The sequence below is a fragment of the Cibotium barometz genome, chromosome 59 (genome assembly GCF_041138505.1).
Source record: "Cibotium barometz isolate CiBa-2024 chromosome 59, ASM4113850v1, whole genome shotgun sequence".
NCBI classification, from domain to species: domain Eukaryota; kingdom Viridiplantae; phylum Streptophyta; class Polypodiopsida; order Cyatheales; family Cibotiaceae; genus Cibotium; species Cibotium barometz.
The window spans coordinates 23,581,663-23,609,481 of NC_141104.1; the positions used below are offsets into that span (position 1 = coordinate 23,581,663).

The window sequence follows — 27,819 nt, forward strand, 5'->3', positions numbered from 1 at the left end:
AATAAGAAAATAAGAAAAGTAATATAGTAAATATATAATAATACAATGTAATAATGATATATAAATCAGTATACATATAGTAAATATATAATAATATTATATTAATACTATTAATATAATGTAAAAATGATATATAAATTAATATAGATATAGTAAATATATAATAATATTATATTAATACTGTTATATATAAACACATTCACACACATATGTATGCGTACACACAATCACACACGTACGTGTAGAGAGGATATGTGTGAGTAGGAGAGAGAGAGTTTCTATGTGTGAGAATTTGTATATGAGATGAGTGTGAGCAGAGAGAGAGCGCATGTGTACAGGTGTGTGAAAGAGGGTTGTGTCTGTGCACATAACAGAGACATAGAGAAAATGCATATGAAAGGGACACACACTAATACATGTCTATGTAAGAGAGACACACATGCAAGACAGGCTCAAAATGCACAATGCGTGTATACGAATACGCACACAACTATACAGTCGCACACTTGTATACGCATATAAATATGTATGCACATATACATACAAGCATGCCGCACCAATAAGATGGTCACCTACCATTTATCATTTGCCCTTTAGCGGCCTACTACTTAGCGACCTTCTTGTGCCCCCCTCTAAGGTACGAGCGTTGCGGTTTGGAAACTTGAGAGCACTGCTTTCTTCTATTCTGACAGAGTTTCGTTTTAGGGTTTCCCCGGCCAGTAGTTGCAGAGCAAAGGCATGGAGCTTGCAGATCCCTACGTCTCCCTCAGGGAACGCAAACTTGTGGTACGAGCTCCCGTTTTGCGTTTTGCTTTAGGTTAAGATTGAAATTGTGGCTTCAAATTTTTTGTTTTTGTTTTTGTTTTTGTCTGTGGGAGGCCGGAAAGGGTGGGGGGGGCGCTTTGGTTTTGGTGGTGGGGTGGGGTCGTGTGTACACAATATGTATAGCCTGGGCGATGCTTTTGCTTGCTATTTTTTCCGAAAAAATTCTAACCATCTTGTAAAAGTTCGCTCCGCATTTAATGATGTAACTTAACCCAAATTCAGAGTTTTCTTTTCATGCAGTTCCCCCCCTCCCCCCACCACTTCTCTCTCTTTTGCATAGTACAGTAGGAGGATATGCCCATACCAAATCTATCATAGAACTAAAGAGCTTCTTGGCTATGTAGAACAGCTGGCTTAATTCCTGTAAGCATCGTGTTTCCTGGTGTTTCTATCTTTTTGCGAATGTGTTGTGTAGACTCTCCTTGCTATTGAACATCTTTGGGATCTCATTTGCATTCAGCAGCAACGATTTATATGGACTATTGAGACTTGTGGATCCAGTAGAGTTACCTTGCTTATGGAAGGAAAGCATTGCAAATCCACACTCATGCCAAGGGTGCAATCTCACTAAACAGAGTTGATTTCAATTAATTACGAAATCATCGAGCATCACCACTAATCATTACACATGCAAGGGTGCTGCTCTAAGTTGCGGGAGTATGACCTTGATCTGGATGAGGGTCCGGATCTTGGGGCTTGAGGGTGTCTAGCTCTGTGAAGAGTGTGCTTGAAGAGAGAGAGAGAGAGAGAGAGAGAGAGAGAGAGAGAGAGAGATGTGCCTTTGGGGTGGAATATGGGCTACGAGTTTCAATTGTGGATGTCTTCACAAACGAATGAATGAGTACATCTTGGTGATGCATTAACTTCTTTCTCTATCCTCCAATCCTGGCATGGGGTGCAATGGCTTTTGAACTGGTTACTGCATGGTTGTGGTGGCTGGGATGTTATGGTTGGTTTGTCAGAGCACAATAGGTGTGTCTTCCTTCCCCAAAAACTGGCCTGCACAAGGAAACCCCCAACACGATAGCTGGTCTAACCAACGTGTCAAAAGCGCCAGCTCTTCGTGCACAGTTGTGAGGAGAGGGACCTTACAATGAATCTTAGAAAGACCAAGAATATGCTTTTTAACACCTCGCATTAGGTTGCAGCTAGATATGCTTTCTCATAAGGAGTGGAGGCAATTGAGATAGTCCCCTCCTATGTATACCTGAGGGTCACCGTCACAGATCCCATATTCACATTGCAGCCAAGGTGCGACTGGCAAGGGGATATGCCATCTTAGCTAGCTTGAAGAGAGTGATTTCAGGCCCACTTCCAGGAAAATGTCTGAAGTGCATCCAGATGTCTCTGTAATCTCTTGGCTTAATTTGATATGAGGACAATGTCATCTGCATTCAGTAGGATAGGTATCACCTCCTGGCCAAGCCTTGGTCCTGTGGCCCCAAGCTTGTCAATGGGATCTGAAATCTCATCAATGTAAAGACGAAATAGTGTGGGAGAGTAGGCAATCCTGTTTGACCCTGATAGTACTGCAGCCCCCCCCCCCTCTCCCCCCCTCCCCCCCCTCCCTCTTTCCCCCAATCTTCCCTATCTCTCTCTCTCTCTCTCTCTCTCTTTCACACACACACACACACACACACACACACACAGACACACACAGAGAGAGAGAGAGAGAGAGAGAGAGAGAGAGAGAGAGAGAGAGAGGGAGAGGGAGAGATTTTCACTTTTTGCTCAATTGGCAGCATTTTCAAGTTCAATTCTTTTCAACATCATCATGGAGGAGCCTAAGGTGTGGCAAAAGCTGGCCAATGAGTATGCTGTGTGCAAGTGCCAAGGAAGCTCCTACAACCTATCATGGGTGTGGGTTAGATTTGGGTCAGCATATGCACCATAGATAGAGGTATGAGAGAGAGAGGGAGAGTTTTTTTTTTTTTTTTTTTTTTTTTTTTTTTTTGGGGGGGGGGGGGGGTTGTTTCTAGTGTGAGTCTGTCTTGATGGGTAAGAAGATCAAGAGACTCAATAGTCTTGCCCACAGAAGATTTTCCCCAGTTTTGTTGCCCCTTTTTTGGCCAAACGGCCTTTTTCTTGAGATTGGAAATTTTAATGGTTTTCAAATCATTTGCCTGCCTCACTATTTTTTAGTAGTGTTGTAAGGCTGATTTTTCTTTATAACTAATAGAAGGATCTTTCTTTGGGGAAAAAAAACAAATCAAAATGAGTTATTTTTTAGAGCAGCTTGTTTGTCCAAGTTCTTGTATCATCACAAGGGACCGGACAAAGTCTTTAGATGGCCTGGTTGAATCTTCTGATTGCAGCTTAGAAGGAACGTAATCTCGTTGGTTTTACCCTGCTGTATGTGGCACATAGAAGGGGTCATGAGCTTTGGTTTGTACTCTGGGCCTGTCGCCTGATAGTTTCGAAGGGTGGTTTAAGTCCAAAGCTCTCTTTTGATTACTGCCTCTTTTCTGTTGACTAATGCCATTTGCTCATCTGGTTAAAGCATTCAACCTAATGACTTGTTCCAACTTTTGGCTAATGTGGTATGGCCTTATCTGTGCGCATTTCTGGGATACGTTTTGACCCATTTACTATCTTTGTGTATGCAACCTTGTAAGCTGTGGTTCATAGCTTGAGAAAAAGCAAAAATTTGCTTTTTTTTTTTTCTTTCTAATAATCAACCTTTTGGATGTTGCATATACTCTTTTCCAAGGGAAAACGCTGAAGGCTCTGCCTTTTCCTTAGGTTGTGAATCGTGATGGGCTAAGCTAATCAGTTGTGTTATCCTACAGTTGCAGGGATCAGATGTAAAATGCACTGCCCAACTCCTTGTTGCTCTGTGGAAGGGAGGCTGGAGCCTACTTGTTTTGTAGTGAGCATCTTAGGTTATGGATTTTAGGTTTTTAGCTCTTAATCTTTTGGCTTTGATGCTTTTAAATAATGGACTCATATCTAGTGATCTAGTATCACAACACATTTTGTAGTGTTATTGGAGCATATCTGCTTTAGTGGTTTGTGGAGCCATCTCCCTAAGGACTACAAAAAAGAAGTTGAAGTTTGAAGCTGGAACATGGGTACAGTTTTGTAGGCATATGTACAGGGGTAGATAATGTGTTGTCAACTAGCATCACACTTGTTTAAGCCCCTTGTATATTTTGGATCTGAAATTTACCAAATGCCCTAATCACGTCTATGGCCATGTTGTTTCTAGCCTTAGCTAATAACAAAAGTGCCCTTTTAGAAAAACGATGTCATGTACGTATTGGCCGCTAGTCCAGTTGCTCATCTTTTTCAAAGTCATAAGCTTATGCTTATTGGCTACCAACTTTTCAGACACTCATCAACATGAGAAACATTGCAGATCCATTCAAAGGGATTATGCCAAAAAAGCCAAAGACGATTGACAGTCAAGCTCTCTCTTGTTAGAAATTACCATTCTTTATTTCCTAGAGTTGACCAAGATGATCGTCAAACATTGGATTCAACCATCAACCCGTTACCCATGTGATGTGATGTCATTATTTGCATTTGAAACAGACTAAAACGTTTCAATCAGTGAAACACGTTTTTTATCCAACATGTTTTCCAAAGAAAAAAGTCTTATCACATATTCGCCGACTTTACGTTTGTTTCAATGTACTTTCACAGCCACACACGTTTCGAGTGATTTTGTGACCTGTCACGACTGTCACTGCCGCCACCTGTGTATGGTTCGCCAACTGTAGGTCAGTCTCCTTGTCATAGAGGCCAGTGTCAGGTCAGTCCTCTTAACCCACTGTGGAGAATTCAGCAAGTGTTCATCATGTAGGTGCATGCAGATGTCAGCCATAGTAGTAGTATGCGTCATAGAAGCATTTAGTTGCATTCATGTCGTTGGGGCCAGCCCTAAGGCCAGCCCCTAACCATGGGCAAGCCTTGCAAGGGGTACTTAGTACCCGTAGCCAACATAAAAGACCAGGCGGCAGCCTTTATGGCCTGGACAGTAGTCGGCCAGGTTATGCACCTAGTTGGCCAGCAACCTGACCAGCCACACAGCCAAAAAGGGCATTAAATACCATTAGACCCAGTCGTGGACTCTCTCAGGAGGCCGACATGCTGTTCTGGCAGCCGACCAGCACCCTTGGGTCCATATAAAAAGGCATGCCACTCAAATAAAAATCAGAGATATCAAGCAAAGTTAGTCAAGCATGTGTGCATAGGCTCCAGCCTTTGCATACCTATAGCCACTCTTGTGCTTTCAACCCAAGGCAAAAGAAGCTTAGTCTCTTCAATAGTATTCAGCACACCAACCATCAGTCGTATGCTCTTTGAAGATAGCTTCACAGTTGCCTATAGCTTATGTAGAGTTCTGCCTAGTGTTTGGTTGCTTTGTCCTTGCATTTGGCGGTCAATCAGTAGCTCAGTCTTGTGGAAAAAGTTCAGCTTGTATTCAGTTCTCCTAAAGAAGAAATAAAGCAAATTCTCTTGCTTGCAGTGTCATGATTGTGACTAACTCTCTTAATCTCTCCCTAATTATCCTTAATCTCTCATTAACTGTAAAGACACCTGTGAAGGGTACATGCGTCACTATTAAAGGACATGTCTATTCATTAAAGACACACCCCTAAGTCCTAAGGACATAACCATTGATTCAAGAGCCACACTCCTTCACAGGGATGTGAGTACCTCGGACATGTTGGTTCAGCAAACAGTATTTCTGTGGATCCGAAGAAAATATAGGTTATTGTCAATCGGCCAACTTCTACAAACATCCATGATGTTCGTTCTTTTTTGGGACTTGCCAACTTCTATCACACAAAGGTTCATTGATTTTCAGAAATAGTTGCTCCTCTTACAGAACTTTTAAAGTCTGCTCTTGCATTCAAGTGGACTGAAGCCGCAACACAAGCTTTTGAAAGTTTAAAGACAGCTTTGACCACAACTCTTGTCGTGGCTATTCGTGACCCTACTCTCCCTTTTGATGTTTATACCGATGCTTTCGATATTGCCACTGGTGCCGTCTTGATGCAACAAGGACGTGCTATTTCATTTGACAGTCATAAGCACTCTGCGATTCAAGTAAGATACCCAGTATATGACAAGGAATTTTTGGCTATTGTTCATGCCTATCGTGCATGGAAACATTATCTCCTTGGTGCGGATTCAGTGGTGAAAACAGATCATCATTCTTTGAAATACATCTTCATGCAGCCAGTTATGAATGCTAGGCAAGCGCGTTGGGTCGAATTCTTAGTCAATTTTCATGACAATTGAGTATGTTCCTGGTCTTACCAATGTGGTTGCGGATGTCCTTAGTCGCAGTCAGTTATGAATGCTAGGCAAGCATGTTGGGTCGAATTCTTAGCCAATTTTCATATAACAATTGAGTATGTTCTTGGTCTTACCAATGTGGTTGCGGATGCCCTTAGTCGTATGCTGCCAGCTTCGGTCTTGGCTATTTCTACAATTGAAATGGATATACCTCAAAGTTTCAAGGATCGTTATTCAAAGGATCGTGATTTTGGAAATGCATTTCGAATTCTCAATTCTAAGAATGTAACTCCTTCTGAATTGAAGATTTATGGAGCATATACATTAGTGGATGGTTTACTATATTATTAGGATCGTGATTTTGGAAATGCATTTCGAATTCTCAATTCTCAGAATGTAACTCTTTCTGAATTGAAGATTTATGGAGCATATACATTAGTGGATGGTTTACTATATTATTAGGATCGTATTTGTGTACCTCATGATACTCATGTTCGAAGAGTCTTAGTGAAAGAACGTCACAAGGTCACTTATGCTGCACACGAGGCATCAACAACACATCGTCTTTTGACAGCTACATACTATTGGCCTCAGATGTTATTAAGTTTGTCACAGCATGTCTTTCGTGCCAACGTATGAAATCTAGCAGACAAGTTTCAGCTGGTCTTCTTCAACCACTTCCAGTTCCCAATGAACGCTGGGAAAGTATTAGTATGGATTTTATCACTTCATTGCCACGTTCTTCTAAAGGCAATACACAGATTCTTGTGGTGGTTGACAGATTTTCTAAGATGGCACATTTCATTCCGTGCAAGAAAGTAGCCCAGGCTTCGGATATTGCAATATTGTTCATATAGTATATCTTCAAGCTTCATGGGTTGCCAAAATCTATAGTTTTTGATCAAGATCCAAAGTTTACATGACAATTTTGGACTTCGCTATTCAAATCTCTTGGTACAAATTTACTCTAGTTCTGCTTATCATCTACAGACAGATGGATAAACGGAACGAGGTAATCAGATTCTGGAAGAAATGCTGTGTCATTATGTTGAATCTCGATTAGCTTCATGGGAAGAATATTTTCCTTTGGTGGAATTTGCTTAGTAATTCGTGATTCCGTTTGGTGTTGTCTCTACTATATCTCTTTCAGATTCATGTATATTGTTTTAAAGGATTTTAAAGACTCACTAAACTTAGGTTTAAAGAAGGCTTTGTTGTTTCACACGGTCCTAGCTCGATGCATGCTACATTTTTATCAGAGCTTGGGACGTGATTCAATCAAGCAAACTAGGGTGAGAGCATCATGTGGATGGTAAAGCTGAGATCAGGAAAAACTACTCGCCCATGCACCATGGCATCAAGAAGACATCACTAAAGAAGAAGAATCATTCGAAGAAATTCTTTCACCAAAAGAAGACAAAGACAACTAGAAGTTAAAGGAGCAGAAAAGACAACTCCAGATTCAACTCGAAAGAGTCCAAATGGAAAAAAAATTGGTAGAAGAATTACAGGCAACCTTGGCCCAGCAAGAGACACGTGAAGAACAAAGTTCCTCAATTGAAGAATGGTGTTGATGGATGACTGAAAAAGAAGAGCAAGACCGTGAAGCAAGACTAGTTGAACAATTGACAGAGAAAGCCAAATGTAAGGCTAAAGCGATTGCAGGTAGGACTCGAAGCGAAGGCGAACCACGAGCGACGACCCCCAGAAGACTTGAGGGACGAGTTCCAACAACAGACACTTCAGACTCTGGTAACTTCTTTCCACTCTTCTCAATCCTCCACAATCCTAGCCATAGCCTCGACAACAGTTATCCGTGCCTCACTTTCCATTTTCCAAGATCACTGATACCCAAGACAAAGTCCATCTGGTGGCTCCACACCTCTCAGGTGTTGTAGTCACTTGGTGGGAACATTGGTCCTGTTTACACAGAGATTCTTACATTGGCTTACCGGACTATTATTGGGACACCTTTGTGTCCGATTTGAAGACAAGGTTTCTATCTCCGCAGTACATGACAATCTTGAAGATGAGTTCTACAAACTCACCCAGAACGGTTCTCTTGTGCTATCACATCAGCTCAATAGTTGGGAAGTATGAGGAGGAGAAGCTAAAGCAGTTCATTCGGGGATTGGATCCAAAAATTCGGTTCCTCGCCCATAATTTTGAACCCTAGACTTATGAAAGGCTTTGACTCTTGTGTAGAACCATGAGATGATGCTCAATGGAGGCAAGTCCAAGATCGCGCTCGTCACCCCCAAACCCCTACAGCAGCAGACGCAGACCACCCAACAGAACCAGGTGTCTAATTAACAGGCAGGTAAGGGGGCTCCCAACAACAAGAATGAAAAGAAGAAGGGCGAGAATAGCTCTTCTATTGGGAAGGAGCGACAAGACGAACCAAAGAAGACCTCTGAAGAAAAGATCAAGGAGAGACTTATTGGAGGTTTCTTACAGTCAGATGAGGAGGGGTACTTCAAAGAGAACCGTTGTTTTTTCTACCAGCACAAGGGACATGCAAAGAAGGATTGTACCAAATGGCAAGTGGAAAAAGGCAAACAACCAGCCTTTATAGTGGCTACTGCCATAGCTGTACCACTCTCTCCACCCCTGCCCTTAATCGTTTAGCTTTTGCCCGCTTTGAATGCGATATCCGTAGTGGTATCCGATGATAAGCAAGAGGACGGAGTGGAGGAGCGTCAGAAAGGTCTTATTAGAGCTTATGGCACAACGAAGGAGCAACAATTTGTTGTTCTCTTCAGTGGCACCCTCTCCACCCCTGCCCTTAATCGTTCAGCTTTTGCCCGCTTTGAATGCGATATCCGTAGTGGTATTCGATGATAAGCAAGAGGGCGGAGTGGAGGAGCGTCAGAAAGGTCTTATTAGAGCTTATGGCACAACGAAGGAGCAACAATTTGTTGTTCTCTTCAACATGGGTAGTTCAGAAGATGCCATCACTCCGTAGTTGGCGACCAAGATGAAACGTGCCTTGGTGCCATATCATTTGGAGGTGGACAGGTTCACTCATGGCCTATGTACCTATATTACCTAGAGAGCTCAACAGTTTGCCTTCACAGTCTAGAAGGCTCAGTTTCAGAGGGATTTTATCGACTCGTCTCTTCTCAAGTGTTACATGATCCTTGGGATTCAGTGGTTCCACCAGTATGCAACCATTCTTGATTGGAGGCAAGACACCTTCACTATCGTCGAAGGTTTGCCTGAGCCTACTATCATTCGCGAGGATTGGAGCATTCAAGGTATTCCACTTACTTCCCACCATTAGGCCAGTAGAGCTATTAGAAAGGGAGCTGAGTGTGTGGTGATCTATGTCCGCCCATGACAGATAGCGACATCCATTGCGACTCCATTAGAGCCACAGATGACAGGTCTCCTCCAGCAGTTTCAGAACATCATGTTGAGGGATGATCTTTCACCGAGACCTCCACCCTCTCGTCCTGAAGACCATCGTATGGATTTGGTACCTGGAGCTGAGCCACCCAGTAAGTTGCCGTGTCATCTTTCTAAGGCGTTGGAAGTTGAATTGGAGACGTAGCTAGCACAGTGGCTTAGGTGTGGTTTCATCAGGCCTTCATCCTCTCCATTTGTAATATGCAACGGAAGTCTTCGTATTGGAGGATCCTGTCACACAAATGCTCACATCGTCTTCTGTATCTTGAGTTTCGTGAGTTTAGCAATCCACTTTAATACTTCAAACTTTAAAGAGATATGAGAACTATACACCAGATTGGGTCCTGAATTACCCACTGAAGGGCCCCCCTATCCCGTTACCGAGATAGTATTTGCTTTATTACTCTAGAGAGAATGACTGTGGACTGTAGATAAGCCAAACGCAAGATCTCGGAGGATCGGAAGCCTAGCTGAACTGTACACGGCTGTAGAAATACCACAATGAACTGATCTCGAGCCTATGCACTCTTCCCAAGGGCATGAGGAAGGGCTGCACACATGAGGCTGAGAAGGGACTGCGGTGGACTGTTCTAAGCTATGTAAATATGCTGAAAATGCTTATGAATGATATGTTACCTTCACCAGATGACTGTAGCATGTATGGATGATGGAAAGAAGGTGGTACATTGCGGTATGACTGCCGCAGAACTGAAAACGCAAGGTTGGTCTGCTGTAAAACTGTAAACGCAGGGCTGTAGGGAACTGGACACAGGCTGGCTATGCTATATGCAGAAAACGCAGAGGTATATGCTGAACTGGGGCCTGTGGAAGTACTCAAAGGCTGCGCCTTCGTCTGTAGGGACTGTACTGCTGTATGGCACTGCTGAATCTGCTGCGTTGGAGTACAAGGGATGCTGTACTGTTGCGTTGAACTGCTAGGGCGGACTGAAGCAGAAACGCAGGTTCTCAAGGGGCTGGAGAAGTAAACGCAAAAGCTCTAATAGGGCTGGATTAGTCTAGGGCTGAAGGCGTGGATGCTCCTAAGGCTGAGGATGAAGGCGCCTAGCTTCTAAAGACTGAATGCTCTTCTAAGCACTGAGCAAGCCTATTTATACTAGTTAGGGGTTGGTCAAGTTGGCTGGTCATAACTTTAATAAACTTCATGTTTATAAATGACAATAAATGCTAAATAAATACCATAAAATATGGAAAAAATACCAGATAAATCCTAGTAAATTGCCTAAGGCTTCTAGGATGTTCTAAATGATGCCAACGCTAAGGCTTCTACTGACTCTACATGCATGAATGATTCTCTGTAAGTGGGTTAAACTGATTGACCAGCTAAGGCTGAGGAATGACCTACGTAGCTCGTGCCTGACTTATCCTGGACTGAGGATGTACAATGGGGTCACGGCATAGGACAAATATCATCCTACTGGGTTCTAATAATGTACAAATGTTGCACTGCTGATGATGAGTCCGCTAGCAACTGGGGGTACTCCTGGAAGAACTCCTCGTCGAGCCATACGGCTTCGTGGGTGCCTCGAACACGGAATTTCGTATAGAAGTGACGTATCCGTTGACCGGAACCATGCTTCCATCGATGAAGAAGGATCTGCTCAGGCTCAATAACTTCTGCTTTGTCTACCACATTTGGCTGCTGTTCATCTGAAATATCACACTTTTCTGGACCAACATATGGTTTTAGCCAAGAAACATGGAAAACATCATGCATTGTCCAACTGGTAGGCAACTTTAACTTCATGGAGACATCACTTAACTTCTTAACTATTGGAAAAGGGGCAAAACTATGGAATGAAAGCTTGGGACAACGTTTGCCCACTTGTTTCAATCTCTGTTTCATGATACGCAGATAGACCCAATCCCCTTCCTTGAAGTGGATATCTCGTCTAAACTTACATGCTTGTCTCTGAACTGAATAATGGCCAGGCATATGTACTTGGATCAAAGTTACGAACTGTGAACCGAATGTTAGAGTCCAATCCACGAATGAATTGCTCCATCTTAGCTTGCGCAGATAATCCTAACTGCTGTGCTAAAGTAATAACCTTACCGGAAAACTGAAGCACTGGGGATCCGTTCTGTCTGAGTCCATAGAACTCATCTGCCAGACCGGTCATGTACTGGGGTGGGAGAAATCTGGTCTTTAGGTCATGGACAAAGATGTCCCAATCAAAGGCTGTGACACCTGTGGCCTGGTCTGTATCAATACTAGACCAATGCTGCCACCAAGTGACTACCTCACTAGTGAGATGGGGAGCCGCTAAGTGGACTTTATCTTGTGGGTCTGTGATCTTAGCTAGTGGAAAATGAGCATTAAACTGATGAATAAATTGATTAACTGATGAATGATCACACTTACCATCATACTTACTGAAGTTTGGTTGACTGCGAATGACGGTGGTTGATGCTGCTGCGGACTGCGGGTTGGTGACACCTATGGTTGGGGATACTGAGGAGAGATGTCGATACCTCAAGTGTATGGCCTCCTTTTCCCATTGGTGCTCGAGTAACATACGTTCTCGATCAAGCTCACGTTGGTGTTCCCGAGCGGCTAGTGCAGTCTGACGTTGGTCTTCGTCGATCCTGCGTTGGGCTTCCTCATAGTCCCGTCTTTCTGCTTTTTCTTTTTTCCTTCGGGCCTCATCCTCTCTCCTTTGTTGTTCCATCTGAAAGAAGAGGGAGATGTAGTCGGGTGTTGTTGGAGGCGGAGAAGAACGTGCTGTTGCTGCCTCCGAGAGTTAGAGACGCTCCATGAGCAGCTGGTTCTGAGCTCTCAGAAGAGCTATGCTGTCTATTGTAGGTGGAAGAACATGGTCTCCTTCAAGGGAGACGTCTTTCGGCTGATGTGTACTCTCTTGTGTAGACATGATGTTGAAGTCGGTGGTCGTGCCGGAACGCAATCTAACCATCCAAGGATGCTCCCACGCTAGGATACGGTGTGTGTGGACAATCTGAATCTAATGAGATAGTATTTGCTTTATTACTTTAGAGAGAATGACTGTGGACTGTAGATAAGCCAAACGCAAGATCTCGGAGGATCGGAAGCCTAGCTGAACTGTACACCGCTGTAGAAACACCACAATGAACTGATCTCGAGCCTATGCACTCTTCCCAAGGGCATGAGGAAGGGCTGCACACCTGAGGTTGAGAAGGGACTGCGGTGGACTGTTCTAAGCTATGTAAATATGCTGAAAATGCTTATGAATGATATGTTACCTTCACCAGATGATTGTAGCATGTTTGGATGATGCAAAGAAGGTGGTACACTGCTGTATGACTGCCGCAGAACTGAAAACGCAAGGTTGGTCTGCTGTAAAACTGTAAACGCAGGGCTGTAGGGAACTGGACACAAGCCGGGTATGATATATGCAGAAAATGCAGAGGTATATGCTGAATTGGGGCCTGTGGAAGTACTCAAAGGCTGTGCCTATGGTCTGTAGGGACAGTACTGCTGTATGGCACTGCGGAATCTGCTGCATTGGAGTACAAGGGATGTTGTACTGCTGCGTTGGCTGCTAGGGCTGATTGAAGCAGAAACGCAGCTTCTCAAGGGACTGGAGAAGCAAACGCAGAAGCTCCAATAGGGCTGGATTAGTCTAGGGCTGAAGGCGTGGATGCTCCTAAGGCTGAGGATGAAGGCGCCTAGCTTCTGAAGACTAAATGCTCTTCTAAGCACTGAGCAAGCCTATTTATACTAGTTAGGGGCTGGTCAAGTTGGCTGGTCATAACTTTAATAAACTTTATGTTTATAAATGACATTAAGTGCTAAATAAATACCATAAAATATGGGAAAAATACCAGATAAATCCTAGTAAATTCCCTAAGGCTTCTGGGATGTTCTAAATGATGCAAATGCTAAGGCTTCTACTGACTCTACATGCATGAATGATTCTCTGTAAGTGGGTTAAACTGATTGACCCGCTAAGGTTGAGGAATGACCTACGTAGCTCGTGCTTGACTTATCCTGGACTGAGGATGTACAATGGGGTTACGACGTACGACAAATATCATCCTAGTGGGTTCTAATAATGGACAAATGTTGCACTGCTGATGATGAGCCATCGTGTCACCATGCACTTAGTGCAGAGTGCATGTGACACCATTTGCTGCACCAGTTCTTTTTGTGCCGAAGAAAGATAAGGCTGCACGTATTTGTGTGGATTACCAAGCCTTGAACAAGTTGACAATCAAGAATAAGTTCCCCATGCCAAGGATCGAGTACAATCTTGGAAGACTCAACTGTGCTAAGTACTTCACCAAGAATGACCTCAAAGGTGGCTATCATCAAGTCAGAATATTTGAAGCCGACATCTCAAAGAATATTCGTGGGCTTGTGCCAAGCGTACAACTCACATACGGGTCGGTTTTCTAACCTTGCAATACCATTGACAGATCCGCTCAAGGGAGTGAAGACTAGAAAACAGAAAGTTTCAATTACAGGTAAGGCTTTGGAGGTGTTCTTTGCTCTGCAAAAGCGTCTTCCGTGAGGAGAGGCTTTGGCCAGGTGGCCGACCTGCCTGCATATAAAACACTGGTTCGGGAGTCCCAAAAACTCCACTCTCTGATCGATCCATCCCCCCCCCCCCCATCCTAGGTAACTGAATGACCTTCGAAAGGGAGGAGATGTCAGGAACCAAAACTTTGACCGAAGGCAGGCCTGCTGCTCTAGCCACCACTAAAGCTGCTGTGGGGCCAGTCAGGCACCGAGCCCACCAATGATCCTATCTTGGAGAGGAGCGGAAGGTACTTGCGGCGAAGTCCAGGAAAACAAAGTGTGACATGGAATAGGTGCTCTCTCTGTTCGGCCGCTGCTAGGTCGAAACCATGCTGCTAATGTCTGAAGAAGGCCCGAGCGCCCCCGATGTCAAGAGGACTGATGGCTAGGACCTGGGCCACGCTCTGGGCTGTCTCAAACTCAATCTAGTAATGGCCGCGGCCCAGTAACTGAACGTCCTGGATCTTGCCCACATCTGCAAGAAGGCGGGTCTGGCGAAGATCCCGGATCTCCCCTCTATTGGGGCGGGTGTCAACTATATGGCAGATGGTGGAATGTGCCTGGAGGCGTTTCACCTTTGCGGCGGCGAGGCTCGCTTCCTCTTCTGGCGAAAGAGAAAGCCTGATGGGGGTATCCTCAGGGGCGGGCGAGGGGGCTGCGAAAGAGTCCCTTTGAGGTGGGGTGGGAGGGGCCTCCATCAGAGTCTGAAGCCGAGTCGAGGGCGAAGCGGGACGGGGGAGGGAAAGGCGGAAAGCGAGGGGGGGAGGGGCGTCAAAATAGCCCTTTTGGGCTGGATAAAATACCCTTTGGGTATCCTAGAGTCCCCTAACCGTGTTGGATTAGGCCAACTAATCTGAGGATTAGCTCTAGGTACATAATTACTTCCCCTCATCAGACATTTCCACTAAACAAAATCTGTCTAGGAAAGAAATCCGGGGAACCTATGCTCTAAACTAGCAACTTTCTTCCAAGTCGAGTCCTCCTTTGTCCTATCTTTCCACTTAATTTATACTTCTGGATCAACTTATTCCTAAGTTGCCATTCCCTAAAATCAATCACCATTTCCAGTTCATGTCACATGTGGAACATAGGACAAGTCCTCAAAGGAGTCACAATGCTATCCTCAGCTCCAAGCATCTCTTTCAATCTACTGACATGAAAGATTGGATGAACTTTCACATTCTGAGGCAGTTCCAGTTGATAGGCTACCTTGTTGGAATTAGGGTTGCAGGAAAGCACACAAAGCTTGGAGAAGAAGAAGCAAGAATGCACACAACACACAATGTATTAGATTGTGTGTTGTATGCATTCTTGCTTCTTCTTCTCCAAGCTTTGTGTGCTTTCCTGCAACCCTAATTCCAACAATTGATATTAGAGCTACCGAGCATGAAACAAAAACCACTTGTGGACACTCTTGTGTCATAGCAACCAGCCCAATCTGAGTCCGAAAAAGCATGCAAATCTGGCGGCAACGATCCCCCCTTGGGATAAAACAACCCAAGATGTATGGTACCACTCAAGTAGCGAAAGATGCGTTTAACTGCCTTCCAATGCTGAGACCCTGGGCTATGCATAAACCTGCGCACCTGTGAGACTGCAAACTGAATGTCCGGCCTCGTAATGCATACATAAATGAGGCAACCAACAGCTGTCTGATAGAGTGTGACGTCAAAGTGATCTCCAACATCATGAAGACTCAACTTCAAACCTGTCTCCATTGGAGTAGCAATAGGCTTGCAGTCTTCAAGGCCAAATCTCCGCAACAATGTCTCTATATACTTTGTTTGACACAAAGCAATATCTCCATCACATTGCTTAAACTGATCTATGATGTGGTTTGAAATCTTCATAGGCTGAATATTTGCCTCATTAGGACTTACATTTGAATTCCCACCTGTAAACAAAGGCCACAGCGTATCAAATACATCCCGTGAGCTCACACTTGTCTCTTTGGTACATGATAACAAAGGCTGCACAGCATCTTCCACAAAAACAACATCTCGACTAATCAAGATACGCTTTGACTGCGGATGATACAATCTGTAACCCTTACTCTCAGTACTGTAACCAACAAAAATGCATTTGACAGCCTTATCATCCAATTTTCTGCGTTGTTGCACAGGCACTAAAGCATAGGCCAAGCAATCGAAGACACGCAAGTGACCAATAGAAGGCTTCCTGCCATGCCAAGCTTCGTATGGAGTAATAGACTGCAAGGCCTTAGTGGGACACCTGTTGAGTACATATGCAGCACACATGACAGCCTCAAGCCAAAACGCATGTGGCAAAGCTTGGCTCTTGACCATACATCGTGCCATCTCCATAAGTGACCTGTTTTTCCTCTCAGCAATATCATTTTGCTGAGGGGTATATGACACTGTATATTGGTGTTTTATCCCACGACTAGCCAGAAATGCATCAAACTCTTTAGACAAGTACTCCCCCCCTCGATCAGAACGGAGGGTGTCCACATTACAATTGGATACATTTTCAACCATAAGCAAAAATTGTTTGAAGCACAAAAACACTTCGGACTTTGCCTTCAGTGGATATACCCATGCATGCCTTGAGTAATCATCAATGAAAGTCACGAAGTACAAGTGTTTACCAAATGACGGAGTTTGCATAGGCCCACATACATCACTATGTACAAGTTGCAATTTGCGAGTGGCCCGCACAGAACCATCCTTTGGAAACGCAGAACGCTGCATTTTGCCCAAAATACAACCTTCACAAATATGTTTCAATGGTGCCTCAAGAGGAGGCAATGAAGCAACCATATCAAATTTCTGCAAACGCAACAAACTAGCAAAGTTCAGATGACCAAAACGAGCATGCCATAGTTTTGCATCTGAAACTGCCTTTTTATCAGAAACTGCATTTGTTGAATCTTCCACACACTTGTCATAAGAATTGAGCCTATACAGCCCACGAAACAAGGTGCCAGATGCAATAATCGTATCACCAGAAGTCAAATCATGAACAGTACATCTGTCATCCACAAATTTGACTACAAATCCAAGTCTAGCAAGCGCAGAGACAGACAATAGATTCTTCTTTATCCCTGGCACATACAAAGCATCTGAAAGTGTGAAAGCGCTGCCATTTGCAGCAGTAAGCATAATTTTACCAACGCCCTTCACTGGGTAAGAAGCATTATTGGCATGTGTGACAGTATTCCCATTAGAGACAGCCTCAAGACAAGTGAACATATCACGATGTGAGGTAATGTGCTTTGTAGCACCACTGTCAAAATACCATACATTAGAGTCATCAGAAACTGCCAAACATGCATCATGTACAGATGGGTCATACTGGCAATACACGCTAAACGCCCATTCTATATCCTGCACAACATTTGCAGAATCTGCATTTGTAGAAGCATCCGCTATTGTGGCTGCATTTGACTCTTTCTTCTTTGCCTCTTTAGCCTTTAGCTTAGGGCAATTCTTAATGACATGATCATTTGCCTTACAATAGTTACACCTGGTCTTTTTCTTGCCTTTATCAAGAGCCTTCTCAGACTTATTGTTGCTACCTATGGAAGCAGAAGAAGTTGCAGACCTACTAATAGGAGAAGAAACAGTGGAAGGGGCTGCCTTACCACTTCTTCTCTGCTGCTGGGCAGCAATAAATGCTTGATTAACTGCACGCTGTCTTGCCTTGTTTTGCCTGGACTGCGCTTCTTGCAAGAGCTTGTTGACTAAAGTATCATACTTGACAGCATCAGGTTTGTCCTTAGTAAGAAGTCTCCACGTGGAAGCAAAAGTCTGATATGTCTCAGGTAAAGCATCAAGAACAGTTTGCACAAGAGAATGATCAGGAATAATCTCACCTGCGGAAATCAACTGTTCTTTGAGATCTTTAATCTCAGCAAGAAAAACATTCATGTCATCATCTTCTTGCATAATCTTCAATTCTAGCTCTTTACGCAGGTAAGAGATTTTTACCTCGTTACGACGTGCATACAAACCAGCTAGAATATCCCAAGCCTGTTTTGCTGTTTTAGCTGAACGAATATGTGGGGTGATGTTACATTTGACAGAAAGTGCAATCAAGATATGAGCCTGCGCATCTTTACCATCCCAATGAGCTTGTTCAGCAGTGGGTAAAATAGCAGCAACAGTAGAGCTGCTAGAACCTGCAACATCCTCAAAAGATCCTACATCCACAGAACCTGGACGTACATCCATACCTTGCACAATGTTCCACACACCTTTTGCAACCAAAACATGCTGCATCATGTATGCCCAAAGTTGGTAGTTGCCGTCTCCATCCAGTTTGTCTTCAGCAGACAACATGCGAAATACATCATTGCTGTTATCAGCCATGGCCACTGACTGAAACTGATGCAAAAGCTGCCTGTAATGAAGCAAAGATTGAACAGAAAACAACTCGTGCTATGTAGTACTGTTCACAATAGAATACGTATGCCTGTTTTGCAAAAAATTGCACTGTCGAAATTTCTGCAGAAAACGACGAAAACACCTATGCAGAACTTGCAATGCAAAAACGGAGCCTGAAATGACCTCAGATGCGATTTCTGAGAACGCAAAGCCCCACGGGCTTATTTGCAGAGTATAGGGACTTGCAAGCGATCGTGAAAGCTCACCTCAATCGGAAAACGTGAGTCGGAGGGTGCCGGCGGCGTAGCCCTGGGAGCCGATGCCTGCTCTGATACCAATTGTTGGAATTAGGGTTGCAGGAAAGCACACAAAGCTTGGAGAAGAAGAAGCAAGAATGCACACAACACACAATCTCTCATCTTTTTAAGGATCCAGAAAGGTCCACAGTACCTAGGGGATAACTTCCCAATCTTCCTTTTCCGTAATGTCTTTGAACTCTTGGGTATTTGCAAATACACCAACATTCTCTCGGATAACACTCAAACTCAGCTTGGTCTCCAATTTCTGGAAGACGATCTGTTAGAAGTGTCCAGTAAACTACGAGTCCCTATTACTTACTATGTCACAAGGTAAACCATATAACCTGAAAAGCTGCTCAACAAATTACTGTGCCAATTCAGGAGTCGTTATTGTTTTCCTTGTGGGTAAAAATCTTGCCATCTTTGTCAATGTGTCTACCACCACCCAAATGGCATCATGCCCTCTGCGTAAACTGGTGATAGAGTCCATGAAAAAACTCACTCATCTACTAAAAGGGATCTCCAGAGGATGTAATAGTCATCCAGCACTAAGGCGCTCAACCTTGTTCACCTAACATAGACGACACTTTAGTATTACCCATATAGTCTTGGACTTATACCCTCATCTTGGGCCAGTAAAACATACGTTTCACCAAGTCATAGGTTTGTGTTCTTCCGGATGACGTGTGTAGGAGCTTCGTGACAGTAATAAAGGATCCTCCTAACACTATCCAGCACACAAATCCTATCATTTTGGAACAACACACGAACCCTATCATTTTGGAACAACAATCCATTTTGAATAAGATATTGACCTCTAGCCACCTTGACAGGTGGAATGATTCATGAGCTTTGGTCTGTGATAATGGAGCTCCCTCCCTAGACCTGCTACAAAACTGACCAAAATATCTATCGGTCTCACATAGCCCTCTCAGGGAATCATCAAGATCAGTGTGCATCTCGGTGAAACTCAAAACATTCACCTCCCCAATCCAACTTAATACATCTGCACAACCCTATTCAACCGTCCTTCCGAAACCAAATCTCCATATCAAAATTTTGCATCAATTCTACCCACCGTGCCGTCTTTCTCCTCAACTCAGGTCTATCACAAAAATACTTGGCCGATTCATGGTTGGCTAAAATGACAAATTTGGATCCATACAAGTGAGTATTTTCTTGAGTATGCCATCTAACTATTGTATCATAAATCTTCTTGCTTTCAAAAGCCAGAGATTGGCTATCTTGGAATAAGGCAGCCCCTATCGCATTACCACGAATGATTTGCGAGGATCTAAAATTGGTGTATCTCTCACTATAAGCTTGATCCTATTAAAAGCTTGAGCAAGCCTCTCATTCTAGGTAATGGGAGTGTTGGACTTTTGTCCACGTCCTTTCAAGAGGTTAGAAAGGGGAACGGTCGCGTTAGAATACTTTCTCATTGACTTTTTGAGAAAGAAGACAAATCCTAAAAACGAATGAACCTGTCTTGACGGTCCGAGGTAGTGGCCAATCTAAAACCTTTGGATCTGCTAAAGCTCTATGCTCATCCCATCTCTGGAAATCCAATCCAGGTATGTGATTTCTTTACAAAAGAATTCACACTTAGAGATTTTTTCATACTATTGAATCTCCTAGACGTATACGAGGTGCTCTACATGCTACTCCAAAGAAGGCTATATATCAAAACATCGTCTAAGAATACCATAACGAATTTTCCCAAACAATCCCGAAAGAGATCGTTCATCATCTGCTGAAAAGTAGTAGGAGCATTTGTGAGTCCAAAAAGTAATCCAAGAAACTCGTAATGACCATATCTGGTTCGAAATCATGTCCTAAAGACATCTCCCTCCACTACTTGGCTCCGTGGAGCTTGTCTATCAACAGATGGTCTGCTCTAGGAAGGGGATATCTATTCTTGATTGTAGGGTAATCTAAGAAATTCGTGAGTTGTAATGACCATATTGAACTCTTGTCTTAAAGACATCTCCCTCAACTATTTGGCTACCTGGAGCTTGTCTATCAGTAGACTGTTTGCTCTAGGAAGGGGATATCTATTCTTGATTGTAGCTTTGTTTAACTTTTTATACACATTCTCCGAGTTTCATCTTTGTTGTGTGTCAAAAGCACTGGAGCTCCAAGGAGATTTATGCTGCTGAATCTGTCTCAGCCTAACATATTACGACAACTGTAGGGCAATCTTATTCTCTTCTAGCTGACTTATCTTGTAAGGTGCAATACTCATTGGCTGAGATCGTGGAATCAAATCAATCCTATGGTGAACCGACCTAAACCATGAGGTAACTCTGTGGGAAAAGATGTTTTCTAACTCACGTGTCTTCCAAACATCCAACTTACTAGATTTTAAAGCAGAAGTAACATCAGATGAAACAGAATTTGAAACACTTCATAATCAAAATACGAACTCTGTATTACATTATGAAGCTTTGCAGAGTTTACAGGAGTAGTGGGTGGGACTCCAAAATCACCCTTGAGACAAACTGGAGCATCTTGTAGTAAAAAAGACAATGTATGATCCTTCGAGTTTAAATGGACGTCATGGTTATGAAACCATTCTTTACCTATTGTAATATCTACTCTATCTAGATTCATCAACAAGAAATCTAGACTATCTAAATAACTCTGGATAGATATAGGCAGCTGAGACACATTTGTCCAAGGTTTGTCGATGCTCCACTTCTAGGTTCACATGGTAGACATGATCACTAGGCCAGGTCTCCACTCCCAATTTGTGCACCAATTTGGCATTAATAAAATTGTGAGTGCTACGTGGATCAAATAGGATGTTTACAGTTTTCCCGAATACTCATCCATACATACGTATGGATGATCGGGTCCGAAAACTGCCATACTAAAGTTACAATCGATGCATCAAGAATTGTGACCAGAAGTAAGCTTGGGGTTACTTGTAATCTCGGTCAAGTGAGCTCCCATAAGCTTTTGCTTTTTCTGTGCTTGAGGGCAGCTCCCTTTCCAACAAGTAAAACACCGGCCCTCCCAAATGTTCTGAAGGCTTCACTCGGTCCTTTGAGTCTTCTCTGAGTTTGGGTCTGATTTGGATTTGTGGAGCCTTCACAAACCTAAACTACTCTTGCTGGTGGGTAGAGATTTTTGCTCGGAGTTTTTGCATCTCGTTGTTGTGGAAGTAAAGAGGGCCTGGGGTGTCGCCATGGATATGAGAAGAGAGAAGAAAAGCAAGGGTGTATCTCTGCCACTGCAAAAAGAAAGAATGATTGATATGTGCCGATTCTGAATTTTCAGGAAAGCGAGGGAAAAATTACGAAAGTGCAGGTAAAATCTGAGACCATTGCGTAAAACCACTTGCCTTCCCTGAGCTCCATGTACAAGAAGAGGTGCGAAATTTGCTCCCAGTTGTTTTGTCTCACACTGAACGTTGGAAAGGGCGTTGTTTGATGGTGTAATTCCTAAGATGTGCCTTATTTTATAACGACAGAAAACATAAATCTCGATCTTCCTATGGAGTGACAGTCCCATAGGTAAGACACAGATCCAGGCACGAGCCCCCCTATGGAGTGACGGTCCCATAGGCAAGACACGGCACAAATATTGGTTCTTCCATGGCGTGACAATCCCATGGATAGAACACAGTCCAGGTCATACACGGGTGGCACCAGTCTAGCTCCCGTCATACGACACCATCCTTTTAACACACAGGTGGCACCAGTCTGGCTCCCGTCCATGTTATGCAAAATACTGGCCCCTTCACATGAGACACCGGCCTGAACGAGACACAAATCTGGAGATGGACCAAATGGTCGGCCAATTGGTGACACAACCATGGCAGGAACCTTGGAAAGCATACCTCTTACAAGACAAAAAGCAAGCTATGGTGCTGAGAGAAATACCTAGGAATTTGGATGTATATGCAAATCTTTGTAGACCTCATGCTTTGGTTGCTCTGATACCAAGTGTAAGAGGCCTTCCGAGGCATGTCTAACCAAGAGCTCCTAAATACAGTCCAAATAGGGGTCCACCCAACCGTAGGATCAATAGTTCGATCGACCCCCGAGGCAGGGGCTAAGGGATCTGCCATCACACAATAATAATCCAAGGCATCACTTATATAGTGATAGTTGCCGCTATAATTAGTTAATCCGCTATAGATAGTGAGTAGCCTAGTTTTATTAATTCTGAACCTTAGCCCTCTGTATGTGCTTGCTATCTCCTAATCCCAAGGTCCCCTAACCCTGCCTGCTAATTTTAGGATTAGCTTGAGGTACATAACACAATGACCATAAGTTTCTTTTTTAAATTAAGTTTTAAATTAACAAAAGAGGAAGTGCCATGAGCTCTTCGCACAGAATTACTATGGATAACCTTAGCGATAAATATTAAAAACACGTGGGTAAACATGAGGGTTACCTGTGAAGGGGCTGGACATTTATATCCACACATTTGGTGATCTTAAGAAAATTCTTACATTGTGGCCATAGTCACACAAAAGACCGTGGGAAACATGAGGGTTTCCCATGAAAGGAGGCATGACAATTATATCCACGCATTTGGTTATCTGATAAGAAAACTCCTATATAGTGCTACTTAACTTAAATTGGAACGAAGTACAGGTAAACATGAGCGTTGCCTACAATAGCATTATATTCACGCATTTGATCATGTGATAAGCTAACTCCTTCATAATGCTCTCTTACTGTCACACCATCAAAGCAGTGTGCCCACAACACAGTTTTTTTTTAGGTGACTTGCCTGAGGGGACTTGTTGGGGTGTTCAGTGAGATGTGGTTAGGAAGCTTGGGGGATTCTTTGAACTAATGAAACTTAAAATGGTGTACACAGTTTTGTAGTGCAAGGTGTCGAGACCGTTTTATCTTTTTTTTTTGCTTGTGGAACAGGTCTTAGGGATTCCTTTCGATGTTGAGACAGATGAGTTAAAGTACTACATGAGAAAGTTTGGAGAACTTGAGGATTGTATTGTCATGAAGGTATGTCTTGTCTAAAAACCAGACAGCAGCAAATGTAGCACTGCTACTTTTTATCTCCAGACTTGTTCACATGTCAATTGGCTTAGTTAATCCGGGCGCTCGTTCTCATCTTGATCTATAGGATCGTGCAACTGGGCAGTCCCGTGGTTTTGGTTATGTTACGTTCAATACGGCAGAGGATGCAAAGGTGGGATTCTACACCTTCTACAGGGTTCTGCAGGAAACCCCTATTTGTTGCTTTTAGTTATTTCTAACAAGAGACCTTGTGGGTTTTCATGGTCCAGAAAGCCACCACAGCACAGCATGTCTTGAGTGGTCGAATGCTAGAGGTCAAAGTTGCCACTCCGAGGGTAAAGTTGAATGGGTAGTAGCTTCTGTATGTTAGGCTGAGGACACCATGGTCTTCCAGCTTTTGTAGCAAGTTTAAGTTAAGCGTTTTTCTTACAAATAAATCATGTTTTGAAGTTTTTTGTGAGGGGTTTGCAGGATGAAATGGGGCCATCCTCCTCTAGAAAAGTTGGCCGAATTTTCGTTGCAAGGATACCTCCTCAAGTCACAGAGGGAATGTTTCGCAGGCAAGTCATGCCACACAATCTTGTTGTGATAAAATTCTCTTGCATAGTTGTGCTGTAGTTATTCTGGCTTAATATACTGAGCATACTTTTTGGGAATTGTTGCAGCTATTTTCAAAAGTACGGAGTCATTGTTGATGCATATATGCCCAAGGTGGGTTGTTTCAACATACTACTGGGTTTTTACGATTTATGTCTTTGGCACAGACACCCTGTTTTCATTATTTGTTTGACAGGATGCAGAGTCCAGAACACATCGCGGAATTGGGTTTGTGACCTTCGACAATGCAGGTTCATATTGAGTCTTGACACTTTGTAGGACCATGTAATTGTACTGCTGCTTTGTTTTCTTTCTATGTTGCTCACATCTTGTGTTTTTGTCCTCTACAGAGTCCGTGGACAAAATTATGAGTGAGACACATGAGCTTGGAGGGTCATTGGTGGCAGTGGATCGTGCTACACCAAAGGTTAAAATGTTTGAAAACTTCTTCCTTCAACCCCCCCCCCTCCCCCCCCCCCTCAATGGTGGATATGCCATCAACTCAAGCTTAGGCTGGGTCACTGAAAAAGAAATTTGTCTGTATGCAGGAAGAGACACCAAAGTTCTGGGGGACTAAATCGCTTCCTGATCGATTGGGCAAATCGTTTCCTGATCAATGGGGCAAAGCTTTGCCTGAGCAATGGTCCAATTGTATTCCTGAGCAATGGGCCAAAATGTTTCCTGATCAATTGAGCTTTTACATGGCCGCAGCAGCTGCTGCTGCCCAGATGGGGGCTTTTGGTGGAATGGGTGGTCCAATGGAAGGTTTTGATTTTTCAGGCTATGGTTTCCCTGGGTTTATGGGAATGGGTGCTGAGAAAGCCGACAATGCGTGGGATGTTTCAGAAGGGGAAGCAGTAAAAAATGCAAGTGCTCAAGGTAATGATTCACCTGATGGTGGTGGGGCCCCGACGCTCTCCTCTCCTGCTGCTGGACATGAACCTCAGAGCAGTGCACCACAAAATAGTGCAACAGTCATGAACTCTGCTGCTGCTGCTTATGATCCCGAGGCTGCTCAAAACAATGCACTCTCTGCATATGGCCTTGGTGCGTCTCATAACAGTACGTACTCGGTTATTAACTCTGATTCTGGGTATAGCACCAATGCACCAGCTACAAGCATGCCTTTTGCTATGTATGCCTCTCACAGCAGTGGACCACCCACAACTACTCCTGCTGCTGGCTATGGACCAGGTGTGGTATACAGTGCTGTCCCCACTGCCCCAGGTTATGGCGCTAGTGGTTACTATAGTGGTGCTGTAGCTAATCCTGCTTCAGCTGCTGTGGCTGCATCAGCACCTCAGTCTTATGCGGCTGAGTATGGATCCGGTGCTCCCACTTCTGGTGCTGGATATGACTCCAGTGCCTCCTACAGTTGTGCAACAGCTCCCCTCTCCTCTGGTCCTGGGTATGATTCGAGTGCCTCATATGCTGGTGCTCCAACTGCCCTCCCTTCTGGTTCTGGGTATGGTACAGGTGCTTTATATGCAGGTGCAGCCCCTATGTCTGATATTGGTTATGGTTCCAGTGCTTTATATGGCGGTACACTACCTGGGTATGGATCAAGTGGTCCACAAGTTCCTACAATGGGCAACAAAGTGTTTATTGGAAAGCTTCCACATGAGGCAACTGCAGAACACTTACGAACTTACTTCAGCTCATTTGGAAGGATTTTGGATGTCTATGTGCCAAAGGTGAGTTGCTGTAAAGACGTTCCACACGAATCAATTTCCTTAACTTTTGATCTGATCCTTAATAATTGGTACTTACGGCAGGACGCGAAGAAGACTGGACACAGAGGCTTTGGCTTTGTTACCTTTTTTGATGACGGTGTGGCTGAGCAAGTGTCTCTTGAATCCCATGAAATTCTTGGGCAACCTGTAAGCTTGGAATTATTTTATTCAAATTTGTGTGCTCTTGTGACAACTATCGTAAGTGTTGCACTGTACCATTGCGTTCAGATTGCAGTAGACCGCCCAACTCCCCAGGCCAGTGGTGCAAATATGCCATACGGAAACAAATTTTCATCACACTCAGGCACAGGAGCCGCAGGCATATGGGGAGGCAATGCTGCTGCGCTGCAAAGAATGGGCTATGGAAATCTACCGGGCAGTCTTGACTACTTTGCTGGAGGGGTAACATTTATCAGTCTTCTTGCTGTTTGCAGTCTGCTGGTGACCTTAAACTAATATGTCGTTTTTCTTCTTCCAGCTCGGCTCCTATGCTGGTGGACAACTGGGCTCTTATGATGGATCTGGTGCAAATCGGCTGTCCCATCCAGATGTCAGATATAGGCCATATTAGATTATCGTATGACATTGTAGTACAAAACACCTGCAGGTGGATGGTGAAGTTGGAAGGGCTGTTATTTTCACATTTTCTCTATGATTTTTCATGAGGAATATATCCTGTCATGGTAAGCGGCAGAGGGACTGGTTGACTCCGGTTTTATGAAATGATCTCCAGTTCTGCCCCACATGCAAATATGGTGTTTTCACCTGTTTGAAATACTTGTTATGTTTTCACCGATGTAATTATTAAACCTAGAAAACTGGTGAAATGTGTTCTTAATATTGTACTTCTTGCGGGCAGATCACTAGTGCAACTTTGCCCCTTCTTCCTTGGACCTTGTCGTGACTCCATGTACACTGCACCGCACAGCACCTCCTTTCATCTTTTGTCTAAAAGAATCTGTGTTATGCTCCACGTGCTTTTATTTCTGGTGTTGGTGAATCAGAAGTGTAGGCAGAGTCTTATCAAGATGTACATTAAGAGTTAAGAGTAGACCATGATGATTCTATTACTCCCATTTTGTTTTGCAAAATAACGGCCAATAAATGAACCATAGACTCCAAATATCTTTGGAATCACAAGTGATTAGTTTAATGATGTTTAAGTGGAGGAGATGATATTGAACACATTGAGCTTCATTGATGCAAGATCCAGAATACGTCTCAGGTTTTCAACTCTAATTAGGCATCCAAAAGTTTATTTGTGAGTGTGTGACCCGAGACCACTCAATTGTTTGCTTTTTTGCTGCTTTAAGTGGCGGATGTCTTTCAGAAATCTGCAGTGCTCTGTGCTGTCAATAGGCCATGAACCAATAGCCCTTATATTCCAGGTGTGAAAACCTTTCAACCTTTCATCATTCCCAAGTTTGAGGCCATGAACCAGGCTGGATTTCATAATGATATTAATTCTCATCATCCTCCTAGTATTGGTAAGTATTATGGTAGTGGTTACATTGGTTGTTACAGGAGTGTAATGTGAAAGCAGCATGAGTTCAAAATCTGTTGAGAATTTTAATTATGGCGAGAAAGTTTCCCTACTGCAGGTGGAATTTGATAAAGAACAAGGTTCATGTGTACGTCAGGCCATGTAGTTCAACTTCTGAAGCTATGGATTGCAGACCACAAAAAGTTCAATTAAATATCAAAATCCAGGAATAACTTAGTTCATTGTAGCAACATCTGGATGTGGATGAATATTACCCACCACCTCTACACAAGAGAACGAATGCCAACCCCCTAGAGCTAGAGATGCAGAGAGCATCATGAAAAAAACATGTTGATTTGTGGGTT

General features: G+C 43.5%; 1 protein-coding gene across 8 annotated transcripts; it reads left to right on the forward strand.

Moving 5' to 3' along the window:
- The first annotated feature begins 477 nt into the window (after positions 1-477).
- LOC147605624 (uncharacterized) lies at positions 478-26,945 on the forward strand. 8 transcript variants are annotated; one of them, XM_086793100.1, is made up of 14 exons: positions 505-637; positions 706-786; positions 2,568-2,725; positions 23,537-23,626; positions 23,748-23,813; positions 23,911-23,976; positions 24,113-24,201; positions 24,307-24,352; positions 24,435-24,489; positions 24,589-24,665; positions 24,787-25,932; positions 26,014-26,118; positions 26,200-26,373; positions 26,450-26,945. In XM_086793100.1, the coding sequence occupies exons 4-14, from the start codon at positions 23,585-23,587 to the stop codon at positions 26,540-26,542; spliced, it is 1,959 nt and encodes a 652-aa protein (XP_086649226.1). In that variant the 5' UTR covers positions 505-637; positions 706-786; positions 2,568-2,725; positions 23,537-23,584; the 3' UTR covers positions 26,543-26,945. The 8 variants fall into 8 exon arrangements, with proteins under 8 accessions (XP_086649221.1, XP_086649226.1, XP_086649225.1 ...); XM_086793102.1 differs by having other exon boundaries at positions 551-637; positions 721-786; XM_086793101.1 differs by having other exon boundaries at positions 589-637; positions 693-786.
- The last annotated feature ends 874 nt before the right edge of the window (positions 26,946-27,819 follow it).